Source organism: Onychomys torridus, chromosome 1 (assembly GCF_903995425.1).
Source record: "Onychomys torridus chromosome 1, mOncTor1.1, whole genome shotgun sequence".
Taxonomy (NCBI): Eukaryota; Metazoa; Chordata; class Mammalia; order Rodentia; family Cricetidae; genus Onychomys; species Onychomys torridus.
This window is the reverse complement of record NC_050443.1, coordinates 62,753,105-62,768,852: the sequence shown is the minus strand read 5'-3', so window position 1 is coordinate 62,768,852 and position 15,748 is coordinate 62,753,105. Positions and strand designations below refer to the sequence as shown.

Here is a 15,748-nt window from a genome sequence, read left to right as displayed (position 1 = left end):
CGTATTTACCATGTACTGGGGCTGAGCATCCAGACTACTGGGACAACCCTTGAGCATAGGCTTGAACAAGAGCTGCAGAAGCTGCACTTCTCTGCCTCCCTCCCATGCTGCCCCCCTGCCTGACATCAACATTTCTGTCTTACTCTGTAAGCAATACCTTGAAGCTAGCCTCAGCCTCTTCTCCCATCCTGCCCTGCCTCCTTCCTCTTCTGTCTCTGAGCACCAGAGGCTGCACAGACAGGCACTGTGCTCACAGATAGGTACAGGGCCCAGGCATCTTGCTCCTTGGAGCTAATGGCACTTTTGGGGTTTTTAACTCATATTGTTCACTGCTGTGCTCTTCTGGTATCTTGCCAGCTAGATGGAAACTAGTGCTACCTGGCTTCCAAAGGGAGCATCCAGACCTAGGAGCTGGCCCTCATACTCAGAGCCAGCTCACTGTAGGTAATCAGAGCGAGAGACCTGCTAGCACTGGAGGGAGAAACTGGCCATCGCTGCAGAAGATGGGCTCCTCTTCATGGAACCTCTAAACGCTTACAACTACAGGACGCACCCTGCTTCCTTACAACTGCAAGCCATGCCTGCTCTCTGTCTTCTGCAGCAGTGTCTGATTTGTCTACTTCTTGTCTCTTTCTTTGGCATCATCAGCAGCTACATCTTCTGTTCCTGCTCTTCTGCCCCAAGCTACATACTTCTGCTATACGTTTGTTTCATTTAGTCTTTTGCTAAAAAAATGCCCAAGAGTAACACACGTGATTGGTGGTACACATGTGTAATCCCAAAGCTGGGGAAGAGGAGACAGAGGACCCAGCCTAGCCTAGGAGACAAGCTCGAGGTCAGTGAGAGCTCCTGCGTGTGCACGCATGCGCACACATACACAAATATCTGAAAGGATGAATTAAAATGCAAATGTAGAACATAGTACTCATTGTTATGGTTTATTACCATTAGTTCAGACTGCAGGAATAGGAATAACAACAACACGTGTCTGAAGAGAACTGCTCTCCCTAATGGGCTCTCATCACTGGTCTATACACACGCTTACCACTTCACACATGTTACAGCACATATCCACCACAGCCACAGCAACTGGAGACAGCACATACATTATACACCTACTTCACATTCAGAAAACAGAGACTTAGAAAGCTTAAGAAGTTAATTGTATACTACATGAGCCATAATTCAACTGGAGGAGGCTGAATGTTACGCCGGCACATAGATTTGGTGGGAAAAGGACAAAACAGGAACAGAAGTCCATCCGGCTTCAGGCTGTCATGCACAATGACCAAACTCTGGCCTTTGACATGGGGTTGACAGAGCAGCTTGCTGCAGTCAGTATAGGTGGAAACCATGCTATAAGATAGCATAGATAACAGAGCAGGTGACCCAAAAGAAGAGGCATCTGTTTAATGTAGCATCTAGCTACTAAAAGCTGGTTCTCAAGGAGGAAGCAGAGCCACAAAACACAGGAACAACAGGGCAGGTCTGCCTGAAAAACTCCAGTTTCTTATGAACTACAGTTCAGAACAGCAAAAGTAAAGCACAGACTGTATGGAGAGCCAAAAGGCTGGAGCTGCCTGCTTAGCGTTAGGGTGGGTGCTGAGTGCTGACACACCACAGGACGCTTTAGAGCAGGTCTTACAGAGCACTGTGGAAGATACAGGCTTCTATACCAGGCAGGCTGCATTCAACTCTTGGGCAATTCCTCTGACTATGTGACCTGGAACACATTGTTTCTAAGGCTCTTTAATTCCTTCACAAGTCAAACTGAAACAAGAGCTGTTGTTAGTCCCAAGTGGCACAGTCAGTGGTGATGCAGGAATATCATCCCAGCTTAATGAACTGAAACCAATTGTTAGTTCCACAAGATGCAGAGTTAAAGTTTGACCTGCAACATGGCACCAGATTTGTGCCTCAGAGACAAACAAAGAGACCATTAGAACAGAAGAGAAAGACCACCACAATTCCATACACAGAGAGAGTGCAGAGGTTTCATGTACAACTTAGGTGGGGTAGCTGACCATGAGGGTAAAGCCTGATTGCATTCTGCATGTGCCCAGCGGTTTTTTCCACCTTCTCCTCATTATATATCATGACTCAGTGAATGCTAATCTACACTACAGGAAAAGAATATTCTGCCCTGGCTTATTGCATTTACTGCAGCAGAGATAAGAATGGAATCAGTTCACCCCAATGGCCAACGTCATCAACTCAAAGGCAGTGTAACTTACATGCAAAACATTAGCCAGAAGACAGAAAGGAACAAGCTGGGGATGATGACTTTACAGATATATTTGAAAACACCGTATGGTATAAAGTAAGTATTAAAACTAAGTAACATAGGTGAAACATGGAACAGAATTGATTGCTCCACCAAAACACACTAAGATATGAAAGACTGTTAAAGAAAAATACTCCTCATAGGAAAAATAATGAAGTAGTAGAGGAACAGATACCATTATTTTCTAGAAAAAAGATATAGAATGAGTCACTGAGGAATTTTAAGTGGTAAAAACAGACATGTATGTTCTTTAATTCTTCAGCATTCTCCAGGATGTTTGAAAACTGTCACGAGATGGAACATTGAAAGCTGTTCAGTCTAAATACACAGTTAAATATTCATTTTCAACTTTTCACTTATTCACTTACTGGGTTACCAACTCCGTCCTTTACCCACTCACTGGCTTACACATTCATTCACTCATTAATTCTTTCATTTGTCTTCAAAGCAAAAATTCTGGGAGATTCTTATGTTCAAACCACTATGAAAAAGCTAAACAAATAATAAAAAAATCTCTTATACAGCCTTTCTCTTAAAGAAGAAGCTGTTTTATCTGAAGAGAAGGGACTCTAAGGTGAGGAACAGCATGAAGAGAGGACTCTGTTGATGAAACAGCACACAGCCGAGGGAGAGACAACCCTCTACCGAAACACCCTGCTGGGGGGCGGTTCACAGACTCACTCCATCACGATTCCCCAAATTCAGACACTTTATAATCTCCACTATACCTCCATATGATTTGTGGAATCTTGATTTAAATGGATAAATATCTTTCTGAAGACTTAAAATCTCATCATATACAAAGAAAAACTCTACCATGACATAAAAAAGCAATAAACATAAATACACATTGAAATAAGTATGATAATGAAAAGTGTCACTGCACTCCAACAGTACACTTCCTGTTTCAGGGAAAACTAGGTGTTGAGAATCAATAACAAGTTTTAAGCAGGAGACCTAATCTTCAGGGGGAAGTCTCCGCAAAGATTATTCTGAAGAGGTGGCAAGATGGTTCAGTGGGTAAAGGGGCTTGCTACCAAGCCTAAAGACCTGACTGAGTTTGATCACCAGGGCTCCCATGGTGTAGGAAGGAACTGACAACTGACTCCCACTACATTGTCCTCTGACCCCAACAAAATAAGTAAGCAAGTAAATAAATAAACATGAAATTAAAAAAATTAAAAAAGCCTTTTGAAAAAAGGGTTTGAAACAGGGTGGGAAATACACTGAGAGCCTCAGGCAGGGCAGCCAGCTCAGAAGCCGCTTCAGTTGTTTCCAGAGATGACCAGGGTCTCTAAGAGAAGAAGCTGGGACCCAGCCTCCACCAAGCCTCTCCTGGACACCAGACTGGGCTATCTGAGCTGGGTGAGCCTACGTACTTGCTGATGCTAATGCGTGCCATTGGGAGGTGGATATGCATTAACAAGTGCTGCCTCCTCTCCCTGCCTAGGAACAGACAGCCTGGCCTTGAGCTCCTGCAGCATGAAGAGCCTACACCATGCCACACGTTCTGTCCCTGGTCCTGGGTGGGGCCTGAATGCTCCTCAGAGCCCTGCTATGAAATTAATAACTCTTCTAATAAAAACTCTTCATTCACCAGTAATTCTTCTTAATGTCCTCTTGGATCACCAGCCCCATCCAAATTATAACAGGATTTGACTAGTTAGGGAGGTGGGAGCCATGGAGAGGAGAAGAACACATGGGGAGCAGACAATGGAGAATGGTTGGGTTTCCCAAGACTCTGAACTTGAAAAATCCTCTGCACTACCTGTCACCTCTGCAGACACAATCTACAGAGAACTGAGATCAGACATTGAGTCCCCACTGAGGCAGACATACCCAGAGACAGGGCAGGCTGACTGCATCAGGCCTGACACATTCAATGAAAGGTTAACTGTCACTATTGCTAGCCTTTGAGTTTGTAGCCGTTCAAGTCAATATTCCCGAGTTGATTTCAACAGCTTTCTTCTACAGATGTGACAAAAGGACAGATGTTTAAACAGATTGAGTCACCCCAGGGACGTGCACAATTCCAAGGCAGAGGTGAGGAAGAGCGGCAACATCCGTGCCCTTTACCCACACCCCAGCTACATGTCTACCAGTCAATCATAAGCCTTTTCCCTATCCCAGCCCAACTTCCCCCTTTTTCTTACCTTGGCTTATTCTGAGGCAAGGCTTTTGCATCAACTGCAAACATTTTGGAAACAAAGATAATAACTGGAGCAGTATCTTCACTTCCACATTTCATAAAAGCTAAATAAACAGGAAGCAAAATGTCACTGCTTTCCCCAAGATTAAAAACCTAAAAACTGTTGTGAACAGCAATTACATTTAGATGAAGGGTGGGAGCTGGAGGCTCTTCCCAGAGGCACAGCTGGTGACAAGGATGGCCACCTACACCTAATCAACGTTTCTCTGTATCCACGGGAGAAGGTATAGAACAAAGGACTGCTACCAGATCAGAAGCCAATAATGGACTTTCTAATCCCTTACAATGGCAAGTTAAAGTATGTGTTATCAGGGCTAGAGAGATGGTTCATCAGTGAAGAGCGCGGACTGCTTTCCTAGAGGACCCAGGTTCAATTCCCAGCAACCACATGCAGCTCACAACCATCTGTGTAACTCTAGCTCCCACTTCTTTTTCCATGGCCATCAAGCAAGCATGTGGTACAGATATGCATGCAGACAAAACACTCACATGCAAATCATGATAATAATACTTAAATTAAAAAAAATAATGTATCAAGATAGTAACAGAAGTCAGAAATAAAGATTCAGTGCCATAAAGAAGTCAACTCTCTTTAAGTATGCAAAGTTTAACACAATTCCATATCAATATATGTCAGAACCTCAGAGATACTGATCTTTTTCAGAACCTAAACACAGGTATAAAACCACTGATTATCAGGTTTTAGAAAACTCATTACCTCATCAAAATAATTTCTACAAAGAATAAAACATTTAAAAAAATTAAACAAACCAGGTGGTGGTGGTCCCAGCACTAGGGAGGCAGAGGCAGGGAGATCCTCTATGAGTTTGAGGCCAGCCTGGGCTACAGAGTGAGTTCCAGGACAGCTAGGGAAACCCTGCCTCAGAAAACCAAAATAGATGGATAAATGATAGGTAGGTAGGTAGGTAGGTAGGTAGATAGATAGATAGATAGATAGATAGATATAGATAGATAGACAGACAGACAGACAGATAGACAGACAATAAATCTAAAAAATAAAGTAATAAGATATAACAAGAAAACTACAGGAAGCAAGAACTGAACAGTTTTGAGCATGTTAATAGCATCACTCTGACTGCAGCTGGAGAACACAGAATTGAGAGCAGGTGACAGACAATGACTGCTTGGCCCAGAGAAGCAGGTGGAAACAATGGGCAGTAGTTGGATTCGGATATATTTTAAATGAATACCCGCAGTATTTTCCAGTAGAGTGGGCCCAGGGGTATGAGGTCAACATAAGACCATAAATGACTCCAGGGTCTTTGGACTCAGCAGACGAAAGGGTAGACACAGCTCTAATTACACCCGGAGTAATTAGAAGAAGCAGGTTTGGGAGCCTGGGATATGTCAGTTTGCAATGCTTCTGAAGCAGAGCAGAGTGGAGGCAGGGGACGGGGAGGTAAGCAATCTATGCAAGTCTAGTGAGGCTGGAGTTCAGAGCACCTGTGCATGCAGACACAGACAGGGAAACTATGAGCACAGAGCTGTCATGTCAAGTCAGGAGGAAAGGTGAGCTCACCAAGACTGCAGACAAAATGAGGTGTAAGGAAGGGATCCTGTGTGTGACACCAAAGTCAAAATGCCAGGGATGAAGCGACATAGGAAGTAGCAGCATGTGGAGGTCAGGGAAGACCAGGTTCAGAGGAGGAAGCTGTCAACTATGTCAAACACTAGTGACAGGTGAGGTCAGATGAGGATGGGCAACTGGCCCTCTGAGTAACAAAGCGAGTCAGCAGTCTGTGGATTGGGGCTTCAGGATTACAAGTTTCAGTCAAATGAGAAGAGCTGGAGACAATGAACACAGAGGAGCTCCACGGTGCCCACAGCCTGCAATGCTAGTGGCCTCATAGGAGGACTGTGTACCAGCAGTTCTTAAGCATCAGTACAGTCCCAGGAACCACTCCTTCAGTCCCTAAGTCATGCTCAGGGAACACATGCTTGGCTATTTAGGAAGACAGAGCAAAGTGGGAGCATGAAATGAGAATGAGATCCGCACAGCAAGCAGGAAGGAGTCTGGGTCAGCGGCTGCTACCCAGAGGGCTTAGCAGTATGCGATAATAAAAGGAAAGCTTTGGGGAGGGGACATGCTCACTTCTAGAAGTGGTTATTTGTGGAAATGAACATGTGACAAACTGGCCTTTCTGTAAACTAATGTTCAGCAAACGGGGGGGGGGGGGGGCAGCCTGGACTGAGGACAGTCAATGGTATGGTTCACTGCACCATGCCCACTGCGCACTGGTCCTTACCTGCTTTCAGGGCTTGGGTTTCCAGAGGAAGAGACTCAAAGGTCTGTGATCCTGTGCACAGCAGTTTCTCCACTCGCTCAGATGTCATGTCAAGAGGACTGGGCAGTTTCTGACACACCATAGCTGAGGCCTGCCGTTAAGGATTCTGCACTTTCAGAGAGACTGCGTTGAAACAATCAGGCATGTTTATACAGAAAGGCCCGGGCTGTAAGGCACACTGCTTTCTGACTCACGACTCCAAATCTGCACATGCTTCCAGGATGTCCACTGACTCTGAATATCTGCTTTCATAATCCTAGTGATGAAAAGTTTTATCTAATCATATACTTTATCAACTATTTTCTTGTTATTGCATTTTTACTTTAGAAAACAGATAGTTTTAAAAAGAACACTTCATAGATTAACCAACAGCCGCATATTAATTTTTCTAGTATTTAATACTGCTTCAAGATAGAACACAAAGTAAACAGAAAAGATTTACATTGGATCAGAATGGGTTATTTCCAGAGGGCTGGCTATCTGATTGCCAATGAAATACTGTTTTTATCTTATTTTATAAAATCCAGCTAATCAAAATAAAGGATACCGAGAACAGCATGGGATATGGGCAGCCACTGGCTGCAAATGGCATTGATCTGGACTTTAGGGTCTGAATGCCGGGCCTCCCGGGCTCCAATTTTTAATCCTAAAGAAGTCACAATTTTATCAATTTTTTCTTTGTCCCTGTGGGAAAAGGGAGAGAGAGAAGGCATAAACAGATATGCATAAGCAGCAAGGAAAATCAGTTTAATTTCATTTGGCACCTGTTTTTTCCTTTGCACGTTTCCTTTTCAGAAGAGGGTAAAATAAGCAAAGGGACCCTGACAAGCTGGTGACTCTCCAAGCTCTGTGCTAATAACACTTTCAGACTCCTCCAGAACCGTGCACAGAGACCGGTCTACAACTTACTGGAACAAGCGATATCTATCTACCATAGCAGCTTTACAAACAAATCCTAACACCCTCATTCTGCCCACAGGTTATCAGTTTAAAAGGACAGCTTTCTTTTGCACTAGTACCAGGAGAGTTTTCCCCAAGTTCCCCACCACAATTACTGCTTCTTTAAACCGTGCTTACAGAAAGCAAGGCCCAGCGCTTTAAAGCCTCAGCACTCATGACCCCAGCAGGCCACAACACACTGCTGTTGCAGCCCTTCATCCCTCTTCCTTGAGCTACATGTGCTCCTTTCAATTGTTTCCAAGCCTTTAACTACTTATCTGTGAAGCTCTGTTCACTGTCCCGGTCAAGCTCAGCTAAGAGACCACCAGACAGGGAAGTGGGCAAATGACCCCACCAAGATAAACAATTTTACAACAGCCTTACTTTTTCAAGACCGCGTCATACAGACTCCAAATGTTCTCCAGGATCAACTGAACAAATAAGGGCTTCTTTCCTTTGGCCTGCACAGAAGAACATGTCGGCTTCAGTTCTGAACATTTATTACAGCCACCCTCATCCCGCACTGTCAGTGTGGCTGACTTAGCGTAGAGTACTTATTCAATGGTAAAGACGAAAGTCATGCTCCAAAGAGCCAATAGCTCATAATCAGTAAGCCACCAATTCTCTTCCTCTAGGAACCAGAGGGTGATGGAATAATGTGAGCATTTGGAGGACACACCTCAGGGGCTGCCCCACATCTACCATCAACAAAAACACAACATCTAAGCTGCAAGCTGACTTCACTCAGTGCGTGGGGGTTGTCTTCACAGGCTTGCCTTTCCTGTGTTCATGTTTCTTGTGTTCTTAAACATGAGAAACCGTTCATAAGAATAGGACATTCTTTTAATTGCAGACTTTGTTCCATGGAGATAGATACACATAGTATTTACAGCACCTCAGACGTGGACAATTAAAAGCATTTGCCAGCAAGCTTGACAAGCAGTTCAAGTCTGGGAATTTGCATGGTGAAAGGAGAAAATCAACTCCTTCAAGGCAAATTTTTAAACAAAAGTCTGTCTTTTAAAAATCAAACTACATAAAAAATTAATATTTTGAGCAGTGAGAACTTTGGGTTGTATGAATGCCATTGCATAAACATGAGATGGAACATCAAATGCCTCCTTCCTGAAGAGCCATTGGCAATATCATTATTATTATTAATTGATGCCAACTAAGAGCCATTGCCTTCAATGTCCAGTTTAAAGAAAGTCATCAAAAGAAATTTATACACAAATGTGACTTTTCACGGCTTTACTTACATTATGAAAACATATGAAAAAAAAATTACAATGTCTAATCTTAGAAGAATACAAAAGCAAAAATGTGAGTCTTCAAAGTGCCCAGGATCTAAGATTTAGAGTACTCAGAAACCAAAGACAGTTTTCTATTCACTTAATGTAATTTACTTAATTTAGAGACATTATCACTATTTCTCAGGCTGGCCTTAAATGCCTAGGAACTGACCCGCCCATGTAGGTGGGGCATTACACATATATGACTGTACTCAGCTTGCTCACCATATTTAAAACTGGAACTCCACATAAATAATGCTTGAACATGTACTTTTTCCAATTCTGTGCCATATAAAGTCGTCTGTGAACTCATCTGCATAACTGAGGCTGAGTTGCTTCTAGTAAAGCTGTATGGTAGAAGTTTTCTATAGCCAACAACCAAAGCAACACAGACCACACACACTACCTGATCAACTTTCATAATCTTCTTAGCCTTCATATTTATATAATAATCTCCCCACAGGGTCTTCAAAAGAACTTCCTTCTTGATGCCAATTTTTTGACTATAGATTCTGGCAAAGTGCTCAATTCTGAAAGAAAACCAATAGTGCATGTTACAGCAATAACAATGAACACAGCTAACACTTCACTGTTTCTTTGCCATATACTATTCCAAATGCTTTCTACATACTACTAAACCTAATATTTTCAACTATCCTAAAACTTTGCTCATTTTATAGAAAAGGATAATGATACAAAGATATCACACAGGTAGTGGGTGAGATTGGGATTCGAACACAAGCACGGTGACATTTAGGCCAGTGTTACTGTCCAACATGCTACACATTGGCATGAATTGGAATGTAGGCTGCAGCTCCCATGTGAAATTTGACAAAAGGTAGGGATGCCAAGGAAGCAAAGGTGCCAGCTGGCCATCATAACTCTAATGATTACAGAAATTATTTTTGGTTTTCATTGCTCTATAAGTGCTGTTATTCACAAGGAAAATGAACTCTAGAGCCCCAATCTGCCAAAACTAGAGATGTAGGTAGCATCCTGGAATATCAGTGACAGATACACAGTTCTCATCAACCCACAGAGAAACCAGCTAGCACCCGTTTCCATCCACTGGAGAGGAGTCAACCAGCACCGAGGTGTATGGTGTCCTTCGGTTAAAGCACTCAGGACCACCTTCCTGGAGGAGACAGTACTCATCAGTAAAAGCTTATCTAGCGCTCTCAAAGTACTAGCATCTTAGAAGATGCTGCTCAGAAACAAGACAAAAAGGCCTCCTCTACACAGCTCTTCAGCACAACACCAGAGCTACAACCACAGTGATGAGAAAGAAAGGTGAACTATCCTTGGCTGAGGGTGAGATGGTCATCCATGCGGAAAACTTCAAAAGAACTGACAAGACTGGAGTGGAGCTCATGCCAATGAAAGCAAGATTGCGTGCAAAGCTGGCACGAGCAGCCAGTGCTTCCCAACACGCCAGTGGTCTCAGCAAAGAAGACAGGCGGGTGGCAAGGGAGTCTATCAACCTACTCCACACCCTGCTATCGGGAAAATGGAGCACTGTGTGTCTATCCATACGGCCCAGCTCCAGAACACTGACACCATGAAATGCTGACATGGGTGTAGAACAACAGTCACTCCGTTCATTACTGGTGAGAAAGCAATATACGGCCTCTTCGGGAGACAGTATGGTGGTTTCTCAAACGTCTAGACATGCTCATATGTGATGCAGCAACGGTATTTAAGCGTTCACATAAACTGAAAGCATATGTCCATGAAAATATATGCACATGGATGTTTATAGCAGCTCAATTCACAATTTCCAAAATTTGAGGAAAGCGAGCAAAGTGTCCTTTAAGCAAATCAACAGACAAACTGTGGTACAACCAGAGGCGGGAAGATGACTCAGCACTAAGCAGAAATACATGGAGGCAATGTAAGTGTTCACTAACTGAACGAGGAGGTCGACCGGCAAGAGCCACACACAGCTGACTTTACTATGCGGCATTTAGAAAAGTCTAAACTATGTGAGGGTTCAAATACCAGTGCTTGCCAGTGGTTGGAGAGAGGTAGGAAGGGACAGGCCGAGCTACTACGTGAACTTCATTTTCTATTTGATCCAACAGTTATTTAGCAGCGGTATTCTTTTGTGTTTTTTTAATTTTCAAAAAGGTTAGTTTCTTCAAAGATCTGTATGATTATTTACTGTCAATTTCTGGAGAAGTCAAACTATTCTATATGGTATGATAATGCAGGGTACAGCACCGAAAGTGAGCTCCGCAGCATCTTTGGGTGCCAAAGAAGTGTCAGGGTGTTTACCAATCACAAAATGAACTACATCAGTGAAGGAAAATGGTCACAATAAATCTAAGTATGGACGAGAGTGTTTGTGAAATTTGTACTTTCCTCTCACAGCTGCAGGGCTTTGTTTGTTTGTTTGTTTAAATTTTAAATTCATTTTAAAAAAGAAAGAGAGGAGGACTCTGAAGCCGGCCCTTCTCCTCACTGAGGAAGGAACCTAAAGTTGGCACACCGCAGACAGTTCTTTTTGTTTCTGGTTTTCAAGACAGGGTTTCTCTGTGGAGCCCTGGCTGTCCTGAAACACACACACACACACACACACACACACACACACACACACACACACACACACACACACCTGCCTTCAGACAATTCTTTCCACATCACCTAGGGTGCTTTTCCTGAAACCCAGAGGTTAATGTTAAATGAGCTAAGTGATGTTATTAAGCAGCCGCAGGAGTTGCAGTCAACAATCACAGTTGGAAGGAGAAACGCCAAGGTCTTCAGTGGCTCAGAGAAAGTCCAAACAGTACAGGCTGTTGAAAATAAGTAACAACTGACCCTTCTCACTGAGGACAAAGGGAGAGAAAAATACCCAGAGATCAAAATCCGCATCACAGCTATAGCTGCTGACCTTCTGAAGCTGTCTCAAGACTCACTTCCTCTGGATTTGCTACAGTATGAACTTCATTTTCAATCTGACCAGTTACTTATTTAGAAGTACTCCTCATAACTTCCCCGAACTTCAGTTTCTACAAAATCTGTATTACTAGTTACTCTGCTTTCCTTTCTGAAACAGAAAACTCTTCTTCTCCCTATCGGTTCTTATTTCACTCCAATGACCTGGAAAGGGCTGCAGCTCCCATTAGCTGTGGACAGAGAGCTGCTCTCTTCCCACTAGGAATGGTATTCCCGGGAAGACCCAGGCTGCAGACTGCTCAGGGAGTCAGGCCCCTGCGGCTGCGGGCTTGCAAGGGTGGAACTCTGGAGCTGCCCCTCAGTCCTGGGTTGGGTCTCTAAGTCTCCATGGAGGACTGCAGCCCGCCTAGCAGCTGGTATCTATAACTAGAAAGAGACAGAGACAGGGTCTCCAAGGGTGTCTAAAGCCTTGTCCTGTGACTAGGAAAACAGCAGACCTGGCTCCTTTACCACAGTGCAGTGAACAGGAAGGCAGAAGCAGTCTCCCAGTGGGGGTCAGCCCTGCCTGCTGAAAGAGACAGGTGAGCTCCTGGGCACCTCCATTCTCTGTGCACATTTGATTGACACTTGCCAGTCAAACCTGCAGTATATGGACTCCGTTCATTGTATTTCACATCGCTGTCTTTCATGGGGCAAGCTTCTAGGTGGTTTTTCTTCCTTTCAGTGAAGAATTTTATGTGTTTGCCACAACTGTTTAGATGAGGCGGATTTCAGTTTGTCTGTTTGTTTGTTTGACTCTTATCTGCACTATTTTTATGCTGAGTTTATTCCTGTACCATGTTTTTGTTTCTTCAGTTTCTGGGATTGAGGTATCTTTTTGTTTTGTGCAGCCTTCTCTTCTGGCTTTGGAACAACTTGTTCCTTTCCAGGGAGGCCCATTTCCTTGTGGCAGGGGAGCTCCTGTACCCGTGGATCCGGCCACGAGGTCTGTAAGTTCGTCCTCGTGGGCGCACCTCAGGTGCTGTGTTCACTGGCTGTCTTCAATGACGAGAGAAGCTGCATCTAAACCCAAGTTCAGCATCACTCGCTGCATTTTTAATCATGTTCTGTAAAAATTCAGCCCTCTTTTTGGCCACAGGTCCTGTGTCCGGCCCCGCTGCTTGGCCTGGGTGCACCTACCAAACTCCACCATTATACCACTGGAACAGCACAGGTGGCTGTTTAAAGTGACATTGTTTGGGCACTTGGTGGCTTTTTTGAGATGCATACCCTTAACAGCCTGGGCAGTTTCACGTGTGTTCTTAAAGTGAACATGAAGATTTGAATCTCTTGATTTGCATGATTTTGGAGGGTTTTCTGGGTCAAGAGAGTAGCAAACCATCTTCACAGGTCACATTATGTGCTCGTAGAAGAGGGACAGTGTGGTTTTTATTTCATGTCTCCAGAATTTTAAAATATGTTAAATTTGTGTTACTAAATCCAGTCATATTTTCTTTTATACTTTATAATACTTTCAGATAAATGTCCCATCTTAAATTCTAAAAGTGGTAAAGACTATCAGAACTACAGATTGTAAGATATGTGCCCTGCTGCTCAGGCCACCATCTGACACAAGCAGGTAATGCCAAGTCTTCAGATCTTCCTTTGGTCCCTCTTCATTCAGTTTTATTTCATAGCAAACACAAAATTTGCTTCTTCACATTGACTCATTACCTATTATTACTCAGTGTTTTTATTCCATCTTTGACACAATGAAGATAATAGTTATACTCTTAAAATAGTGATAGTTTCTAACACAATTTCTCCATTCTTGAATTCTAATTAATTTCCTCTACAGAAGAATTTCAAACTAGCTCCCACGAATACCTTCTAAATATATTCCAAAACTCTATAACCTTGTGCCTCACTGACTGACAACTCCACTGTGGGAGTGACTGAGCCACACACCCTTTCCCTCCAAGACCCCAGCAGAGTAACATGCATTGCTGGAATCTTGGATTTGGCGCACAGAAACAATACTATTAGGAAGGGTTTCACTTTTCTTCTTCTGTTTCTATTCTATACGTGGTGGCTTCCATTCTGTAAACCTAAAACAGGAACTCAAGATTCCCAAGTACTCTCACCCAGAGCAGGGTTTCCTGGACTAAGACTGATTAAAAGTGACACTTAGGAAACAGACCCAGGGACAGCCCCAGCCACATTTCCTAGTACTCTACTGTACAACACGGACCACCTCCTAACCTTTTCAGGGTGCCCATTTCTACCTTGGGGATACTTGCAGCTGTCAACTCTCCCTACCCACTGACTCCAGAAGATAACCGGAAGGATGGGATCTGCATTATTTCACTTCCACCGGCAGGCATTTTCTCCTCCACTACCTTAACCTGGATGAAAACAGCATGAACCCATCGTCAATATAGCCGACATTGTCTAGCCCAGAGAATGCCACTGGTAACACCTAAGAGTGGAGGAATCTGAAAGGGATAGAGAAGTTACCCTTAGTCTAGTCATTCAAGATCCTCCTCCACCCACAGTGAACGTCCTCCAATTTGTAAGACTTGAGACTCAAATTAGGATAAAACATGAAATTGTGAAAATCATTATTATGGACAAGCCCTCCACCTTGTGGTTCACTAGCAGAATGCTCACAAACTAGTATATTAACAGCTCAGCTTGTAATATAACTGAATGAATCATTTTACTTTCTCTTCTCTTTTGGAGATAGAGTTTGGCTACAGTTTATGTTGACCTAGAACTCACTATGCAGCTAGCTTATCCTCCCCCAAACTTGTGACCCTTCTGGCTCACCTTGCTGAAGTGCCACATTCCAGGTATGCACCACTATGCCTAGCTACAGTTCTTACTAGAAAAACTTACTAGAAATCATTTTAGCCCAATCTTCTTATTTTTCAGAGTGTGACAACACCAAGCTACTGCACAGGTGAGGAAAGGTCCACACTCCCCATTTTCTCTGTACACTCACGCCTACATTTATGTAGGTTTGCCATAGCCTTTTAGGCACAAGGACTAAGGGACCTATAATCTTTAATTTGTTAAAAATAGCCCCAGCATGCAGACAGTCAGGGTTAGGTCGTCCCTAACCCACAAGACAACCTAAGAGAAGGACCACAGCTTGACCCCGTAAGGTTGGAAGGATGAAGGTTGACTGCAATGCCAACATCAGTCCTGCCTTAGCAGCTGAGCAAAGCCGAAGAACAAATCCTCAGTGCTTCTGACCCTGACATAATAGGATGGATTCCAAAGACTGTTGTGAGAATTTAATCAAATAACTCAAATGAAGTGAATAACTCAATGCCTAGCATATGTATATACTTGACACAACTTTTTTTCATATTAACCTCTCTTAGCATTGGAATAAAAAATAAGAAACTAAGCTAAGGTCAGGGTGGGAGAAGACTCCAAGGGGCTCTGGCAAAGGTACACCAGAAACTCAATGGAGGGACAAGCTTTTCAACAATGGCACTAGAATAAAAGGGTAGTCAACTTCAACCCAAGCCGCATGCTTTACACGAAGTTATTAACTCAAGATGTAAACAAGAAAGCCACAAGAGACATGAAAGCGGAAGAGAGGCTGGAGAGAAAGGGGAATAATGGGGGAAAGGGACAAGAGAGGGTGAATACAATAAAAACACATATGTACATGTATGAAAGTATCATAATGAAACCCACTGTACATAATTAATGTATGGGAAGAAAAACATTTAAAAAGGAAGGAATCTTCAGGGTCTTCAGGTAGGCAAACAGTTATTAAACTTGATTCAAAATGTAAAACTCAGAAAAAGTGGCAAGCTGATTGTAATAA

The 15,748-nt window shown here is 43.3% G+C and overlaps 1 protein-coding gene across 2 annotated transcripts in view; it reads right to left on the bottom strand.

The window, feature by feature from the left end:
* Window positions 1-15,748, bottom strand: part of Efl1 (elongation factor like GTPase 1) — a 118,813-nt gene that overhangs the window by 81,073 nt on the left and 21,992 nt on the right. For both annotated transcript variants that reach the window (XM_036167572.1, XM_036167564.1), the window contains exons 8-12: window positions 9,437-9,560; window positions 8,123-8,199; window positions 7,347-7,483; window positions 6,761-6,883; window positions 4,438-4,537 (exon numbers count right to left, since the gene is read on the bottom strand). In XM_036167572.1, the coding sequence (XP_036023465.1) occupies window positions 4,438-4,537; window positions 6,761-6,883; window positions 7,347-7,483; window positions 8,123-8,199; window positions 9,437-9,560 (561 nt within the window). The remainder of the gene's footprint in view (window positions 1-4,437; window positions 4,538-6,760; window positions 6,884-7,346; window positions 7,484-8,122; window positions 8,200-9,436; window positions 9,561-15,748) is intronic.